This window comes from Podarcis pityusensis (assembly GCF_964106645.2).
Source record: "Podarcis pityusensis genome assembly, chromosome: 17".
Taxonomy (NCBI): Eukaryota; Metazoa; Chordata; class Lepidosauria; order Squamata; family Lacertidae; genus Podarcis; species Podarcis pityusensis.
In genome coordinates this window covers 20411999-20431344 of record NC_138042.1, presented here as the reverse complement: position 1 = coordinate 20431344, position 19346 = coordinate 20411999, and the positions used below count along the sequence as shown (strand labels likewise).

The 19346-nt window shown below is 39.0% G+C and overlaps 1 protein-coding gene across 1 annotated transcript in view; it reads right to left on the bottom strand.

The window, feature by feature from the left end:
- Positions 1–19346, bottom strand: part of UHRF2 (ubiquitin like with PHD and ring finger domains 2) — a 47766-nt gene that overhangs the window by 8712 nt on the left and 19708 nt on the right. The window contains exons 4-9 of the mRNA XM_080987790.1: positions 13235–13453; positions 10663–10772; positions 9165–9351; positions 8615–8738; positions 7654–7761; positions 6951–7055 (exon numbers count right to left, since the gene is read on the bottom strand). Coding sequence (XP_080843916.1) covers positions 6951–7055; positions 7654–7761; positions 8615–8738; positions 9165–9351; positions 10663–10772; positions 13235–13453 — 853 coding nt within the window. The remainder of the gene's footprint in view (positions 1–6950; positions 7056–7653; positions 7762–8614; positions 8739–9164; positions 9352–10662; positions 10773–13234; positions 13454–19346) is intronic.

The following is a 19346-nucleotide window of genomic DNA, read 5'->3' as shown; positions in this document are numbered from 1 at the left end:
GTGTTTTCCCCAACCCAAAGTTAGAGTCTGTCAATGATTTTATTTTCTAAAAAGGATTCTTCAATTATGATACATTGTAAGACAGTTTAGCACATTCATTTGTCTTCGCCAACCTGGCTCTTGCTGGGCTTGCTGGAAATTGTAGCACAATACATCTGGAGGGCACTAAGTTGGCAAATGCTGCCTTCTATCATCTCCTCTCCAAAACAGAAATCAACAGATCACAAGGGTCTGTTGGACTCACCCTGATGATGTTTGGCAAGTTATTCTGACATACCCTGTTCAACTACAGTCGTACCTTGGCACTCATACGTTTTGGCTCCCGAACCCCGCAAACCCAGAAGTGAGTATTCTGGTTTATGAACGTTCTTTGGAACCCGAACGTCTGGCACAGCTTACACAGCTCCCAATTGGCTGCAGGAGCTTCCTGCAGCCAATCAGAAGCTGCGTCATTGTTTCCAAACGTTTTGGAAGTGGAACAGACTTGTACTCCCTCAATGGTTTGCTACCTTTCCTCAGACATTTTAAGGAATCTGTAACCACATAAGGTAATAATATCCCATTGGTGTTTTTCCACTGAGGAGGAAGACAATTTTCAGACATTCTTCCCCTGCCCCCATAGCTCTCCAATCTGCTCTCAAAGGTCCCTCAAACCTCCAGATCAGATTTTGGAGAAGGGGGAATTACTGAAAATAGTCTCCTTCCCCATTCCACTGAAGGATGCCTCCTATCAGTGGAAGACCCCCTAATGGATACCACACATAAACTTGGGGGGGGGGGGGAATCGAAGCACAAGACAAATTTGTTCAGCAACTGGGATGAATACAGCAGTTTGCTAAGTATTAATGGGTTAGTTGCTATCAATTGTTCAGGAAAAAATGTAATTTTTCATGTATAAAGAGCATTCCCACATTCTCCTAGTAAAAGCATACACTAACAAAACACTAAGGTTTTCTCTCACCACAATGCAATAACTGCAAATGAACTGGAACAAACCTACTGCAACAGAATTTCAAGTATACTCTATTAACATCACAAAAATTTTGGGAACTGAAAAGCAAAGCAAGGGAGGAGGATCTATCTTTTCCTTTTCTCTTGAGTTGTCAAGAATGTGCGCATGCAAAACAGACTATAAAAATTATTAAATAAATATTGAAATGTGTTGGCTAATACAATTTTAAAACGCAGTCAGCAGAAAGAAAATAAGTCAGGCTGTGAGTGGACCTCCTGACACTTTTGTGGACCCCAAATTGGGCTGATTTGCCCTATGCCACCCTGGAAGCAACACATCCACCCCAAAGCAATTCCTATGTAAATATAAAGTTAGAACAGGGTTTTTAAAAGGTCAGGGGATGAGTGCACCAGCACTGCACAGGATCGCATCTTTAAGGGGACAAAACTGGAAGGAGAGGCCTGCCAGTGACAGGAAAAGCGAGACCTGGCAAGGGCACCCCTGCCATAGACCTTCTCTAGCAAACATGCAGCCACCTGGCACTTCTCTCCTTTTCACAGTGCTGTGGCCTCCTCCTTGCTGATGCCTGTCTCTCCTTCCTGCCTGACACTCTACCCCTCAACCTGACCTATAGAGATCAGGAGCTGAATCCATTGCAGCAACCTACATCTTTAGTTCACATCTTATGAACTAAAAAATGATTAATGAATTATGAAGCATACATGAATGATTTATAATGTTTTATAAGTAATCGATAACAGCATTAAGGGCTATTAATTATTATTATGCTACTAGATACATCAATTTAATCCACCTCATAATGAAGATGAAGTGGAACGATAACAGATCACTAGACAAAGGTGAGAAACTTAGCTGAGGAAGGGATTTTTCAAGTGCAATCTTAGGCTTGTCTACTCAGAAGAAAGTCATCTTGAGTTCAATGGGACTCAGTTTCATCTTTAATATTTGTTGCATATTCATTTGTCTGTGCTACATTCATTCATTCATTCATTCATTCATTCATTCACATATGGTGTGTGTTTGTGTGTGTGTTACAGTATTCATAGCAGACCCAGCAAATTCAAGGTACTTAAGTTACCCCAACTGACGTCATAATTTTTAACAGACCTATTCTAAGTATGACATAGCTGATCATCACCCATATAGGTTTGGTCTTCTAAGGCTGCTTTACTTATCTAATAGTAAGTCCTACTGAACTCAACAGGACTTTTTCTGAGTAGAAATACGAAGAACACTACAAAACCCATTTGTCATATTATCATAAGATAACAAAGTCTGTAAGTTTAACAGATTTCCAAGTACTTACAAATTCCTATAACAGGCCATAGTAAAGTAAGGGGCAAAGAGAGAGGATAGAAATAATATTTAAGACCAATATAGATGCAATGCTAGCATGGCCATGTACTTGTGCTTAAGGGTGGAGATGAAACCACAGAATGGACCAAGCAGCCCCTTCTCTCACATGCAAATTCCCTTTGATCTCTCTTTCCTTGGTTTAGGATTATGGGTGTTGCCTGGCTAATGTTAACCTATTTGTGCTTGGAATCTAACTTCAGAACCTACTGCAGGTAAGGAGAACTTGTGAAATAGGAGAAGAGGATTCCGAGAAAGGGGATTTCAACCCCTTAAACTTAGTTAATAGTGCTGGTTCTACTATACTATAAGTCCAAGTGAAAAAGATTATTCCACAATTATTCATCTTTAGGTTTCTATCATCTTTTCCTGAGGCACTGCCAAGATCTACTGTTCACTCAACCAAATCAGGTCACTTGTCAGATATAGAAACGATACAGGACTGCAACTCTGGCACAGAAGTTTCTGGATCAATACAAATATGTATTTGGCAAACCTGACTTATAGGCAGTATAGTGAAAAGGGAGACTTAAACACTTCTATAATAAAATCTAACTGTAAGATAAAAATATCAGTGCACAAAAGTGTACATAATTTGAGTGGTACTTTAGCCCATTGAGCTTCTGAAACACATCACTTGCTAACCCATCATCATCATCACCACCAAGAAAAAAGAAAAGAAAAGAAAAGTCAACAGACTCAGAAGTCATGATTTGCTACCAAGCTATGCTTATGCATCTAGCTTTGTTAGGATATTAGGACCACATGCCTTGACCTTCGCAGTTCTTTCCAGTGATAATTTATCAGCATCAAGTATGTTCTCATGGGATTTCTTCAACCAAACGCCCTTGATATCTTATATATCGCAGCAGTAAAAAGAACTGAATAAGTGTTTGGCAAAGAATACATAATATTATGATGCTACTGAGAAGGTTCATTTCATTTTCTTTACTAATGGCTCTTAAAAACAACTCTTAACACATTGCTTACTGCTTTATCGTTCACCTGAAGCATGCTTCAGAATTCCTCCTGATGGTACAGAGCTGAAGAAGAGGGTGTAAACATTACTCTGATTGTAGAAAACAGCTTATGCCTAAACAAACCATAGCTAGATTCATGAAATCAAAAAGAGACAAATATTGTTTCATCACACAGAACAGCTTGCAGTTTAATTTCCCAGTGTCTGCTTTCAGGGGCTAGACACTGGCCTGGTTGCCGGGAACAGTAAACCATAGTTAAAAGCAAACTATGGTTTAATGTGAATGGGTCGCCATGGTGTTCCACTCCTTTGCTATGGTGCGACAGACAGAATAAGCCAGTCTGGCTTGTTGTGTCGTCTGAAGGCAGGCTTGTGATTTGTCGATGGCAGAAGTGGAGGAACACTGCTAATTCACATAAAATAGTTTGTTTTAAGAGATACTATGCCACAAATATCTTACTCTTTACAGGTAAATATTGCTATTTATGTTTTTTAATCTGCAGCCTCCTAAACCTAATTCTCACTGAGGCGTCAATCTGTGTCTTGTCTGAAACATTGTACAGTGGTACCTCGCAAGACGAATGCCTCGCAAGACAAAAAACTCGCTAGACGAAAGGGTTTTTTGTTTTTTGAGCTGCTTCGCAAGACGATTTTCCCTATGGGCTTGCTTCGCAAGATGGAAACGTCTTGCAAGTTTGTTTCCTTTTTCTTAACACCGTTAATACAGTTGCGACTTGACTTCGAGGAGCAACTCATAGAACGCGGTGTGGTAGCCTTTTTTGAGGTTTTTAAAGACTTTGGTGATTTTTGAAGCTTTTCCAAAACTTTCCCGACACCGTGCTTCGCAAGACGAAAAAAAACGCAAGACGACAAAACTCGCGGAACGAATTAATTTCGTCTTGCGAGGCACCACTGTATGTTTCTCTGTACAAAAAACTATCCACGTGTAGATGGGTACCATATCAGGTAGAAGTGATTTCTCAGATGTGCTAGTTTTCTTCATGTTTTCTACAGGTTTTTGTTTTTGTACAGAGCAACTTTAAATCATGTGAAACCCATCTTGGAGTCTGAAGTGGTATGAACCAGGCATAGGTTATCATCTCTGTCAGATTAGGCCTAAAAGGAATACTCTTCTGGGTCCCAGAATATGGGCAGGATGCTGAAGCCAAGCAAGTCTGGTTCTGGACAATACCTGAATGGCAGACTGCCTCAGAACCCCATGTACAAGCACCACCTTGATTTCCATCTTGGAAGTAAGGCACAATATAGATGTAATAAATAAAACAATGCTGGGAAAAACCAGGATTGCCACCACTGGAAAAATGTAATATAATAAAAACATTGATATAAATGTCAGTAAGCTTCATCTGAAACAGAATACACTCCACATGCAACCTTTTTCCTAAGTGCATGTGTCATTGTGTTACCAGATGCAACTGAGGCAAAAATCACAATTTTCTATGACTGAATTTTTGTAAAAAGTAAATCCCAACATTATGAATAGCTAAACACTATATAGTAGCAAACATTAAATCAAAGTGTATGTTGTTGTGGGAGAGGAGGGTCAACAATTTCAATGGAGTTTGAGTCTAACTATCTGTGCTTGGAATCTGCTAGTGAAATACTAAAATAATTCTTAAGCAAAGAGACCCTCCTTCTGAAGATTCTAAAGAACAGCATCTGTATTTTTGGCCTGAGCATTATGGAAAGAAACCTGAGCTGAGCTAGTATTTGCAGCTTTGATCTTCACATGTGTAGGCTCAGGAATACATCAATGGACATTGCTTCCCAGTAGATTCTGAAGTTTTACTATTAGGAGGAGACCCTCTGGGAAACTAAATAAACCTGCTGGACCTCGACCTGAGTGTGGATAGTACAGTTGAAATGGGACCTAGCTGTGGGCAGCCTAAGGAAGGTACCATTCACCTTTGGTTGGTCTGCCCATAAAAAGCAAACCTAGACTGAGAGAATTGGATCCACTGTTTCCAGGATCTCTTCTCATTGTTAGAAGTTTGTGAGTGAGCTGTGTTTCTTTGCACCCTGGGTGAGAACCCAGAGGATGGGAGGGAAACTGTATCCAAAGGGAAATAAACTGATATTGAGATAAATTAGTAACTATGCATTAATATAATAAATTTTATATGTATGTAACTGTGTATTTTGGTAATATTTTGTTTTAAGTTGTCTGTTGTTGCTTCGGGGTTTTTTGTACTCTGCTTAGAGAATTTTTTTAATAGATTAAGCAATATAGTAATTAAAAAATCAGATCAAAACAAAAAATACACAAATAATTAAAACACACAATTAATGGCGGAGTTTGGATATGAATTCTGTGAGTTGTTTATGGCTGCAGCTCATATACTAGTTGGTAAACTGTGGAAGAAATGGAATGTGAGCTTGTACCATCCAGATAAACACTGCAAAGAACTGAATAATGGAAGATAGTAATGAACTCTCCCAGCACACCAGGTCTGGAACAACAATGTACATGAAGGACTACACCCGTGAAATGGATTACTTAATGAAGGCGCTGTTTGTATGGTGGAAAAATGGCCAGCTGGAAGAATGGTTTAACGGCAAGTGAAGGACGTCGACTGCGCTTTAAAAAAGAAATGATGTGCCTATGCAAGGATGATGATCTTATGTTCAGAACCGGAGCGGGAAACTTTATTTTAAGAAACTGTATTAAATTAATTTGGTTTGATTTGTAATAATTTGGAAAATTAATAAAAAAAAATTGGGGGGATTTTCATTTCTGATGAGGCCCCCAAAATAGGTAGCTATTAGAGGTAAAACCCTCTATTTTGAAAACATGTTTATTTGTTTTTTTCAATTTACATCCCACTCTTTGTTGCAAGACGCAATGGCAGAGTGTATCAAACATATGGTGTTCAACTATCAGTGAATTTACACTATACAGATCATTATGACTACTTTACTGAAGAAAACTGAACAAAAAGGCTGTTTTTCAGCTGCTACAAGAAGCTATACACTGTTGGCATCAGTCTAAGTAACCCACGTATTTATTTTCCATTTGGAACCACCAGCATGGCCTCTCCAGCAGAGCATCTTAGGCAGTGGCATTTCCGTACATAAACAAGTCCCAAACTGTTAAGGGCTTTTATAGGTAAAAAATGATACACTTAATCTGACTTGCTGGCAAATAGCCTTGAAATCAAGGCTGCCTATTTGATGCAAGTATAGACCTGCTCCTGCACAGAATCCTGTAGGGGAGAAGGTGGGGTGAATTTTAGATGGAGAGAAAAGGAAACAAAGGAATGAAGCAAGTCATTTGAGCACATAATTCCTAAATAACTGTTGCCAATGACTGCTTTGAGCCCTTCTTCTGTCCCCCAAGACTAGGTTAGGGGTGGGGGAGAGAGAAGGATTTGAGTGTTTCTCCTTTCATCCCCCCACCCAACCAATTAGGCTTCCAGGATGCTCACAAACTGGGTCTCTACTAACACATATATAAATGATAGACATGTTGGTTCATACACAACCAGAAATACACCTATTTTAAAATGTTTGTTGCAATATTACAAGTGCCGTTAAATATTGTCAAGTTTTCTCTAGATATGGTATTTAATAAAGAAATTAAATCAACTCTCAGTGCACATAAACAAATCTGGATATAAAACTTACTACTTCATCTTCAAATCCTCCAGCCAGCACAAGGGAATAAGCTCCATCATTACTCCGTCCATGAATTCCACCAACATGAGGTCTATGAACACCTGCTTCACTCACCTTGGTGATAAAACAAGTAAACGTAGTTTGAAACAAGTTCTTACAGTGATGGAACAATGTAGTTTGCATTCACCTTTTTCTCTGAACTGCGGCTTTCCATAACAGATAAGCCGCTTTTGTAAATACAGTCTCAAAATTCTTAGGTTGAAATTTGGAAACTGCCTCCAATACAGTGTGAACCACCACTGGCTTATAGCAGACTCTTTAGATAATGGCTGATGGCATCACAAACTGTTTTAAGTATTGAAAATGCAATTGGGATGAAGTTGTATAATTTGCTTACTAGTGCAGATGACACAAGGAAAGAAGAAAGCTTAAGGTTACAAAGGTAAGAGCATGTAACCTACATCAGGAAAAGACAAAATGTAGACTGAGACTTACTGGTAGGTTTTTGGATGCTTTCTAGAAAGAGTCTTGACTCCCAATTATTTAACAATGGTAATGACAAGTCTTTTCCCACCTCTTACAGTGTTATTCTTAACATCTTTTTTCAGAAGTAGCCTGTTCCATGTCTCCAGTTGGCGGTCCTCAGGTATTTATTAAAAGAACAAAATAGACTGCACAAGCCTGATCTGCCCATCCCTGATTTATTTAATACCTGAACTCTGAACTTCCAGGTTGCTCCAACAGGAACTCCAGGTATGGGTCCATAGTGGTTAGAAGGAACAATAGTGCATTCCTTAGTACGACCAACACAAGCCATACCCTGCAAACACAAGAGACAAGAAGGTGATGTATTCCAGTCTGTATATGTATTGCAATTCAAACTGCTTTTACATACAGAACTGTTTTTAAGTGTTTTTATTATAGAATTACTTCAATATATCTTACAGGAAGCAACCAACCAACCAAATAAATAAATAAATAAATAAATAAATAAATAAATGATTTAGCAAAGTGATTGTGGAGCTTTCTGATGAGATGCCCATTTTAGCTGTGTTCAACCCTAGCCTATCACTTGAAACCAAAAGGACAATGGTATGCATACATTATTCTGGTGTGAACAAAACCTACGTCAGTGCATTATCACTTTGAAATGGGGGAAGGGGCATATTTGAAAGGTCTCATGGTTATGATCTTATAATCAGATTCACAAGAGAATAGACAATCCTTCAGGTATTACATTTCCAAGTCATATAGGATGATTTACAGGTCAACTGAATTATGTCCCAATACAGACTTAAAGAAAGAAGTGGCTTGAAAAACTGACATTTTCTGTTGTTTTCCATGTTCTGTGGAATGCCTTACACTCTGCCATACGTGAAGCAGCATTCATTGGTTGCTTCAGATGTCTTTTGCAGACTTACATTTTTGCACACATTTTCCCAGAACCGTAAGACTGGATCCTGTTTTGCATGTTGAAGTTCTCTGAATTTTTCTTTTATTGGCTTTTATGTGTTTTTATATTGCTGACTTCTTGGTTTTAGGTTGTATTGTTGTTGTTTCTTAATGATATACTGCTTTTTAGACTGTATACTGTTTTAGAGATTTCTGAAATATTACGTGATTTATAAATTATTTTAAATAAATAAATGCAACTGTTTCTAAATACGCTTTACCTTGCCCCAATCTCGCTGGCTGTCCGTGTAGGCAGATGGCATCTTTGCCTTCTTTTTACTCTGCTTGAGCTTTTCCCCAGCTTTTACGACTTCATTAGAATCATTTTTACAGGAAGGACAGTACCTAAAAACAATGGAATGGTTTAAAATTAACACCCCTGCCTGAAAAATAAACCAAAGGTATTTGTTTTTTGTATTATAAACAGCATATTAAAATGATGAGTGGACTAAAAAAATCCCACATCTTCATCATTGCCCCTTGTTTTGTTGCTGCTCCTTTGTTCTAATGCTGCTGCCTTTTTGAGTATTTGAAGTATGGATATAGGCTAAAATTATTCAAAAATCAGTACAGAAATAACCACAATTGTATATTCCCCAATATTTTGTCATTCCAAGGCCAAGTCACTCTCACAAGAGGTTCCTGAGCTCACCGCTGTAAAGCACAGAACAAGTTAGGAACAAACCAACACTGTTATAAAACTGAAATTCTATTCTTCATACAATCCCACATACTGAACATTTAAAAATTAAATAGTGTTGCATTATTTACCAGTCTTCATCTTCTGGTATCTTGCTTAAAGGTGGGTTCAGGCAGTATATATGGTAGGCCATATTGCACTCATCACAAAGAAGTTGCATGTGGGCATCCTGTTTCCCTCCACACAAATAACAAGAGCAAAATCGGCATTCTTTATCAGGATCCGCTCTGCAATGCTTGCATTCTGGACCACTCTTTCCTGCAATGAAAAATGGCATAAAACGAGCTTTCCTTTCAGTGAGGGGCCTTAAAGTACATTCCACAGAAAACTGATTAAAACAACAAGCTATACTTATGATCAAGTGAGTGGTGACTATAGATAGCAGTTGGGGACTGAGTTATGAACAAGTTAAACAAGAGCAACACTGCAGGAAATGTTGAACTTCTTATGGAAGATGCATCCTCAGACAGGTAAAAGTGGGGAAACCATTAGCCCAAGAAGCCTCTAGGTCTGGACAGCTGGGTGGTCAGGTTTGATTGCCCTGCAGAAAACCAATCTGATAAGGGTTTGAGCTCTGCCACAAGATATATAGGCATGATTGTCTACAAAGTGGAGAGTACAGAGGAACTTGAGGCACCACATTAGTAAGAAGTAAGATTTCACCATGTTAACAGTGTCCCAAAGTGTTGTGGAGGCAAAAAATAAATGCAACTTGGGTTGGCTAATTGTGATTGTCTACTCACCATATCCCCGTATGACATCTATGTATGGGAAGACAGAAATCCTCCACTGACAAAACTGTGCAATAATGACAGCCATACATTCTATGAATTCTCTGGAGACTGTGGCTAACTCAAATGGGGAACTCTGAAGCAGAATAGGAAATGGTGATGCTTGGGGGTTTGGTAGTTAGGTGAAAGTAAACTTAAGTTACTCCTGTGCATTCATTTCAATGGCTCTGTTCCAAATAGAACCAACACTGAATGCGAGCCTTGGTCTTTAATTGTTTTAAGGGACTCTAGAATATATATTTGATTACTTTTGCTTTTACTGGGTCATACTATAAATAAAGAACCTTGCACTTAATCAGATGAATCAAAGTTTCAGCTCAAGAACTACTTGCAAAATGGCAATTTTTATTTGCTACTTGTATCCCTTTTAACTATGGATGTAGATTCCGCATAGAGAGGCTCCAGTAAAAGGGAACTGGCTAACAGTTGAGTCGTTAGTAAAGGAAGTTGGCTGATTAGTCAGGGTTGAATTATACTCCTGAACTGAATAAAGGCTATTTCGCCTCAATTTGATTTCAAGGTTAGCTAGGTGTGGGCATTCATCCAATAACTGAGACAGGTGTTTTTGTCTAATAAACAACAACAACAAAGATAACCACAACATAAATCTCTTTCCATGAACTGACACAGTCTGCATATCTACCCACATAACGATTCTGGAAACAAAGTGTTATTACTTCCACAATCTGAAAAAGCTCTTTGACAACTTTTATAAGTGACAGTTCTGAAAATACTGTATAAAGAACAGAAAATTGTATAAATAATAGAATATGCCTACTTTTGAACTCTCCATCTGCAAATGTCAGTGGATACGCTCCTGGCTTTTCAATCTTGTATATTTCCTCTATAAAAAGGAGTTTGCAATCATTTATGACATCTTCTGGACCACTGAAAATTAAAGCATAAAAGTTTTGAGCTCAGTTTCTCCAATTCCAATTATAGCATTGGCCAATTGAAAACAGATAACTGCTACTTCAAACCACCCATGTCAGTTGAAATTTTATAAATACACTCTGAGTTTTACTATCATTTATCATGATCTTCTATTTAGCACTATTTTCATTTGAATCACCATTTATTAAATGCTATTTATTAGAGCTTTGGCTGTATGGAGACAACACCAGGAAAAAAAGAAAATCTCTCACTGAAGACTATTGGAAGAACTTGAGAAGACTAAGCACTTCTTTATTATACTGAGGGTTATGTTCCGGGGATAGCGCCGAAAGCTGAAATTGCATGTAGTCAAAACACATTGGGTTCAATGACAGGTGAAACTGCCAAAGTCTTTTCCCCTGGATGCCCACCCCCCTTTTTATTTTTAATTGCCAAGATGAATGCACACAAGTTAAATGTGCCTACGTTGTGGGCTTGTTGTGTTCAAAAAGATGCTCAGCTTGTCTATTAATGCACAAATGGAAAGAGAGTGCTTAAAGACTACTGCTTTTCAGTGTCGTCAGTTTTTGTGCTTGTTCTCACTCCTCCTTCTGGTAATAGGGCAGACGCCTTGATTTTCAGTTTACTGGCATTTGTTTAAGTTTCCCCTGCCACCATTGTGAGGATGGAAAATCTGCCAAAATGTTTCATACCACAGGCTTATTGAGCACTGCTGCAATAAGCAGAATGGGAGGGGAAGAAAAACCAAAGAAGCAATGATTTGCCTTGGCTCTGGAAACAGTCTTGTTACAGGGGAAAAGAACTGTTCAATCGTCAAGGAGAAAAGGAGGAGGGGCATCTACGCTGGCAGCCATCCACACTGAACAGAACACTGCCGTGTTTCAAAATCCAGAAAATTCTTGTGCGATGGGGCAGTTTCTCTTTCTTGGCTGCAATTTTGTCTTGCTCATTTCAGAAGCCAAGCCTGCTTTACGCTTCAGGAAGGCAGACATACTAAACAAAAAGAAAATGGCTTACATTTGAGAGGGAAATGGACAAGAGTGAAAAATTCCTTCTGCGCACTTTCTTTGTATCCTTGTAGAGCAAGGCTGGCAATTTCAAAGCGCAACCCAGCAGACATTTTACTTGTGGTTAACTATGCTTGAAGCACAGAAAACAGACTTGAGACAGTCTAATACAACCACCCTTTATTTCTTACGTCTTTGCATTTCCTCCTCATTTCACCATTTTTGAAAAAATAAAAATCTGAAATAAACTTTATTCTACACACAAATGTGCTCAAAATTAAATTACTGAATCAAGGAACAGTGGTAAGTACCATTAAACCTATCAAATAAAAATGACAACAAGTATTCTGAACAGCAGTCAGAAATAATAAAAATACTGAATCTAAGACAGTTAAGAGAATTATGAGTTTTTAATCCTCTGGCAGGAGATCCATATTTACACCAATTCTCACTACAAGAAACTAATTAATTTGGCAGTTGCCATAGTTACTGTGAAAGAGCCTTCTCAAGGTCAGTAGGAAAACATCAGAGGCCAGAAGGTTGAAGATTTAAGGGCAGAAAGTTGAAATACAGGGAATGTAAGATCAGTCCCTCTTGAAAGAATATTTCTGTCAGTATTATGACAGATATGAAATTAATTTCAGTTATATTTAACTTTACAGTAAAAGGAAACACATTGTTAAGTAAAACAGACTATCTTCACACCAAAATTATGTAGGTGGGTGCTGGTATTCGGCAAAATATGATTGAATAATAGGAACAGTCTAACGTTCTAGTTATTTTATCCCTATTGTTCCTGATTTTTTCCTTATTTACTAAATATTCATTATCACAGTTCTTTGATTTAACACCGAATTAACTAGAAATGAACCAAAAGCACTTAAGTGCTAATTCTAAATTCTGGGGGTACTCAAGCGTACGCAGTACTGGCACCTTTTCTTTCTAGAAAAAAAAGCAGTGGTTAAAAGTGTGGCACTTACTGCAACAACTTCATGGTCAGTACAACACCTCTTTTCTAGGAAAAAAAGCACTGTTCAGAACTGAAGTGTATTCTGTTGAGTTCTCTGAAATTAGTTGTTCATTGAGAGGCAGGTTACACAAAGTCCCAACCAACCTATTTTTATACACATGGTAGAAGATGCAAGCAAGAAGATATACACCAAGCAACATTATTAAGTAAATCTGAAAAAATAAAATGCTGTGACTGGAATGGCACCTTCCAGATCACTTTATTAATAGTGTGTTATTTTGAAAAACAGTTATGCAAATATAACTGCAACCTGCAAATAAAATATTGTATTTCATCATCATAATTGCAAGTATGTGGGAAATTTTAATTTACAAAAGATCACTGCTGAAATATGAGAAACATACAAATTTGCAGTATGTCTAAGATGAATCTCCATTATAAAGGTTCCTCGAAGACAAAATTAACCAATAAAAGCTTACCCCAGCAAAATTTTGGCATAAACTTCTTTGTTAGTCCTTGAAATCTCTCTCAGAGAGGTTATTTCTGCATCAAACCAGAATCCCCTCTCTTCCGGACTCTCTACATTGTAGTTAACCATCACCAAATCACCCACACATAATTCATTCCACTTCAAAATAGTTCTTGCTCGTGGTCGTAGATTACGGACGGACATTTCTACGATGCCACTCTCTGGATACCTTAAAGAAATAAACAAACCAAAAGTTAGGAGAGAATCAGCCACATCACAGATTAAAGGAAATACACCAGCTACAGTTTAAGTTGGATCTAACTGTGCAATTTCATTTGCTGAAAGGTTTTGAACCCAGCAGATACCTCTGCCAATGGAAGAGGAGGAGATTCCCACTTCAAGCTTCTATGTCATCTTCAGTACTGTTCTGGATGTACTCCCAACCCACCAGAGGAAATGGAGGGGTGGGTGCAGGCCTGGCATGGGTCCCAGTTTGGCCTACCAGGCATTTACCCCAAACCATACCCATTCACCCCATACCTAACACCTCAGGAGACGTGTGGATGGAGACATGGCTGCTAATACACAATTGGGAGCCTTCAAGTGCATTCCCAGTTATGCTCTGACAAGGCAAGAATGCTCTTGCCACCAATCAGCTAGGACTGGCTGCACTACCAAGGGGACTCCCCTTGGGAAATGCCTTGAGTTGCCTTGGGGAAATCCATGGCCAGCCAACCAATGCAGAAAGCAGAGCTTGAAGTGTTTATCAGCTGATAGGAACTCACTTCAAGCGCCCTAGAATTGGCTGCACTACTGAATTCCCCATGGGGAACTCTGAAGCCAGTCAATCCTCGAAGGGACTTGCCAAGAGTCCTGCTTAGAGCTTTGAAGCACTAACAATCAACTGATTGGTGGCACTTCGAAGCACCGTGCAGAGCTCTTTGCAAGCCCCGTGCACTGACCATTTTCAGGACTTCAAAGCACCCCATCACCTGATGTCATTGTGATGCCCACTTGACAAATGTGGTGTGTGAAAGTTATAGAAGATAAAGATCTGGCCCACCAAGCAGACTCAGTTCCACACCCCTAGTATAAAAGATGTGTCTCCAAAAAAAACTATGTATCACATTTCAAGTGGTTAAAGTAGAAGTTATTTAAAACGTAAACTAGCCTCATTTCCTTAGTATTGCAGTTAAACAGGAAGACAAGATCCAGCAATCGGAAGTGCAAAATTATATGAGGAGCACCAAGCTCTTATGGCAATTTAAGAAACTGTAGCAGTAGTAATGTAAGACCAAAAGGCAGGATCAAATCCAAAAAATCACCTTCACCCACCAGCCCAGCAGTGAAATTTAGCAAGGGCTTCTTGCAAAGCCTCAGTGGGGGAGGGGAGACCTCGCCCCTTACTCTCACTTGAGGGGAAGCCCTTGCAGAGCCTCACCACTCCTATCCTATTGTGGGGGTGGCAGTGCATTTTGCCTCAGGCACCAAAACATCTAGGGCTGTCCCATGACCCTGGCAATGAAGTTCACCATAAAAATCACAAATGTAAAATAGAAAGAAAAAAAAGAGTTCATTAGTTCTGCAAAGAAGAATTTCATTTTTTCCTGTTCTACTAGCATGGTGAAAGGTATGCAACACATCATTTACACAGTCATATCTTAAAAGTACAGTAAGCCCACAACTTACGTGCATTTAACTTATGCACATGGCCAAAAAATAATAATTAAAAGGGGGCATAATTTTTGGGGGGGGGGGAGGGTGAAGACGTGCAGTCCCACCTGCCATTGAACCCAATGCGTTTCAACATGATTTTGGCTTTAGGCATGATCCCAAGTATGTAACTCCCCATGTTGCAGGTTTACTATACAAATTATTATTTGTAAAGAATCCACAAAAATGCTTGTTTTAAAAACTCAAAGTGCTGATCAGCATCTACAGCCACACAATAAATGAAACTAATTTACAGAGGGGGAAAATTGTGTAAACTTGGTTTGGCATATACTGCAAATCTCAGGGTAGGGTAGAGGGAGGATGGTACAAATGTAAACATTTTCAATAGTCTGAAGCCTTATTTGAAGTTAAAGAACAAGCAATATGTTTGTGTGCACCTTCCTAACCACTCCACCTCCACACACTTAGGTTAATAAGTAATAGCTTGGGTTTTGGTAAACCATTATTTTTGCCATTATAGTCAATTCCACAAACTATGTTTGAACCATAGAATCATAGAATTGTAGAGTTGGAAGGAACCCTGAGGATCATCAAGTCCAAACACCTGCAATACAGGAATCATTTGTCCCTCCAAACCAGGATTGGAAAACATACATAAAAACACAAGTCTGCAATCTTGTCTTGTAGGGCACACACAAACCATAGTTTTTGGTATGCCTGTAACATACCCAAACCAGGAATTTATTCATGAAGCCAAAAGTGTAAAGAAAAGGAGCACACAAGCACAGAACTTATTTTCAATCCATGGTTTGAAGAATGAAAAATGGTACATTTTAACCAAGCCAGTAAGTTATGAAACTTCCAGGAATTGAGACTGTAGTAATTGGAGAGAATAGCATATTCATTGGAGTCTTCAGTCTGAGAAATGAAGATTCAAAAATGGGAAAGCTTGATTGATTGTACTATAGAAGACATGGCTGGTGTGAGAGCTAGGGATTCATGAGGGTGTGTACTAGGGCACAAGTAGCTAGGTTATGTTGGCACTAGAGTTGATGAGTGCGGTATGAAGTTGGAAGGTTAATGGAAGCTGGGTGAAAGATGTGATAGCTGGTATATATGAGAACTGAAGTGATCTGAAGAGGAAAGGACCACCAGGGAGAGAGGCAAGAGTAGGAACCAGTTATCAGGTCTGTGAAGTGCCACTACTACTGTTTTTATGCCTGTTTTGTAGACATGATCCTCTTGGTTTACTTTAACAGAGGACATCTGACTACGAGAGTTAATCTAAGCTTTCTCTGACCATCAAACACTGATTTGTGAGCAAGGCTATAAATCAGAAGGCAGACTTATGGTGCAACCATTCTGCTTGTCTACTCAGCAGTAAGCCCTATTATTAGCAATGAGTCTTACTCTCAAGTATGGCTTAGGCTGAAATCCTACACATACCCCAATCCCATTGAACTCAACAGGGCATACTATTGAGCAGACATGCATATGACTGGGCTGCAAAATTCTTGTGGTGGTTAAAAAAAGGCGGCATATTATGGAGGAATTGTCATTGTATGTTTAAAGTGTATTATTATTAAAAGAAATTATGCAAGAGGGGATACATTTACCATTCAACTTAATTCAAGAACAAATATGGGTTTTTGTACAATTTGAAAATTTTAGTCAGGGGAAAGAGATACACAGAGATTTGCACAGCAAAAGACATAAGAGAGCTAAGGAAACAGCGACTGTGGCCAGGAGCAAAAAAACATGGTGCCCCCCAGATGTTGTTGGACTCCCAGCCCCACTCAGCTGCAGTCAGCATGGCCAATGGTCAGGGACAACAGAAGCTGTGGTCCAGTAACATCTGGCAGGGGTCACATTTGTGACCCCTCCTATAGCTATGGGGAAGGACACGGAGTTGTGCAGATTACAGACCTCTAGACACCCTAGCTTCAGCCATATTCTCTCTGGTTTCTAAGAGGAATAATCTACTATATCACTCCTCTATTGTTCCAATTCTCTACAGCTTGGAGATAGGAAATTCATTTCTTTGTCTGTTAGGAAGAGATGCAGAAAATAAAAAGCCACCTGCACACCTTCAATGCAAACAGTATTACACATTCAGTTTCAAATATTTCCAGAACATCTGCCTATAAACAATGGGTGATATCCAACTAAGTCACCCTCAGAGGGGACCCACTGAAGTCAAATCCCTTTATTTCAATAGGTTTACTAATCCACCACTAAATGGAGCATTTTAACTATAGCAGAGCAGTGCAGCATTCACAGCTATATGATTTAAACTGTAGCAGTATAATACAGCACTGCAGTACACGAAATAGAGCAAAATCAGACAAAGAAACAAAAGGAGATTCTGATTTCATTTTCACCAAGATGAAGCAATTTTGTTAAAAATAGAGAGCCAAAAATGAAGCAAGCCCATTATTTTCTAATTAGTATATTGCCCTTATATAGTTTAATCGTTACAATCTTAGCATAATCTTAAACTAACAATGCGCTTTTCAGTTACATATATATTGTAGACCTATACATATACCAGCTTTGCAATGTTAACTTAAGTAATAGCTGCAATTCACATTCTATTGAAAATAATAGGGTCTTTCTCATTTATTTTGATAGACTGTGAGTGCACCTGATGCATCTGAAATAATAACTCGTGTCTTTAATAACTTTAGTTTCTACAAGAATCAAGATTTTACTATAAAAGTATCTCTAATAAAATATTAATATTGGGGGGGGGGGATCCAACAAATGTAAGAGCAAGTCTTTAAAAAATAAAATGCTCAATAGATGATTGACTCTGTGAAAGCTTAACCCTACCAAACCTGCTTCTAATTTTAAATATTAATGCTAGCATAGCAGAACTCTCACGTGATCTTCCATCTCTATGGAAACCTTTCTTAGCAATTGGTTGCCCATGAAGAAAGACTCCCAGTTTTCCTTGACCACAGGCTGTATTTATACATTACTAGAATGTGGCTCAGATAAAAGTATTAACCCTATGTGAACATACAACAAATCTATCCTAAATTTAAGGTCTATTATAAAATCATTTCATCCTTTCTTGACCCCCTTCTAATTTACATCTAAAACAAGTCCATTTAATTGATTCATGGAATCCACAACTGACTCATATCTGTTCACAGTTCACTTTATTTCCCTTCCCTCAAGCTAGACTGATCATTTTGGACCAAAATATTAAACAAGGACAGTCTTATCAAGCAAGCACAATCTGACAAGGGAAGTTTGTGCTTTGAAACAGGCTTGCATGTTCAAGCTTCCCATCTGGAAGTGCTCCTACATAGACAATAGTGTTATTCAAAGCGGGGGGGGGGGGGAGAAATGCCACCTCTAACACACAGGTTGTTGTAAGTCCCATTGAAAAGATGGTGGGTGTTGTCAGTTTTAACAATGAAGCTCATGTGTCAGAGAAGGGGATGTCCTAATTCACAGCACACACAAATACGGTTGATTAGCAATGTCAAAGCTGAAAGTGCAAACCATCTGCCTTGTGCACCATTTCATTCAGGAAGCCCACTGCTGTGCATGAGGATCTTTCCCCAGATGGCAATGCCTCCAAATGCAAACTCTTGCTAGAACACAACAATTTAAAGATGAATAATATTTCTGCATATCTTAAAGTTTGAATAACATCTAACAGATAATAAAACTTTATATCTATATTCACACACACACACACACACAATATAGGTTACTATCACAACCACTGCTTATTAAAAGCAAATAACTAGAAAAAAACTATTCCATGAAAGAAAATATGGCCTACCATATATACTACCTGAACCCACATTTACGCAACATACCAGAAGAAGCTCCTTTGATTTCTCTTACCACCTGACCTTCTAGGGGTGAGAGCTTTATCTTTCAAGCAGGTATAGTGGCTGAAGGAGGTGTGTGTTGTGATGTTCTGTGTGCCCTGAACTATGTGCTATAGGAAAGGCAAAAGGACAGAGCTAGCAGAACATCACTGGCAGAGGAAGCCTCCCCCCCCCCCCACCACCACAATGACAGACTCATTTCTGAGGGTGAGGGGCTATAGCTCCCTTTGGGATGACATTGCTTGCAGGAAGGCACAAGGGCACCTCCTTAACATTTGCTGAACAGGAGGCTGTGGGGTTTGCTTCATACGGGCTAGTGACTTAATGGGGATTGGCTGGGTTTCTGTTTTGTCTATGCCTATAAGAATGCTGTATCACATTCCTGGGAAGAGAAAGAGATCGTTTGAGAGAGTAGGGAGGATTCCAAGAATGCAGAATGTGACAGCTAGACTACTTACTAGACTTAATGGTCTAAACCAGGCACCCCCAACCTGCGGCCCTCCAGATGTTTTCGCCTACAACTCCCATGATTCCTAGCTAACAGGACCAGTGGTCAGGGATGATGGGAATTGTAGTCCAAAACATCTGGAGGGCCGA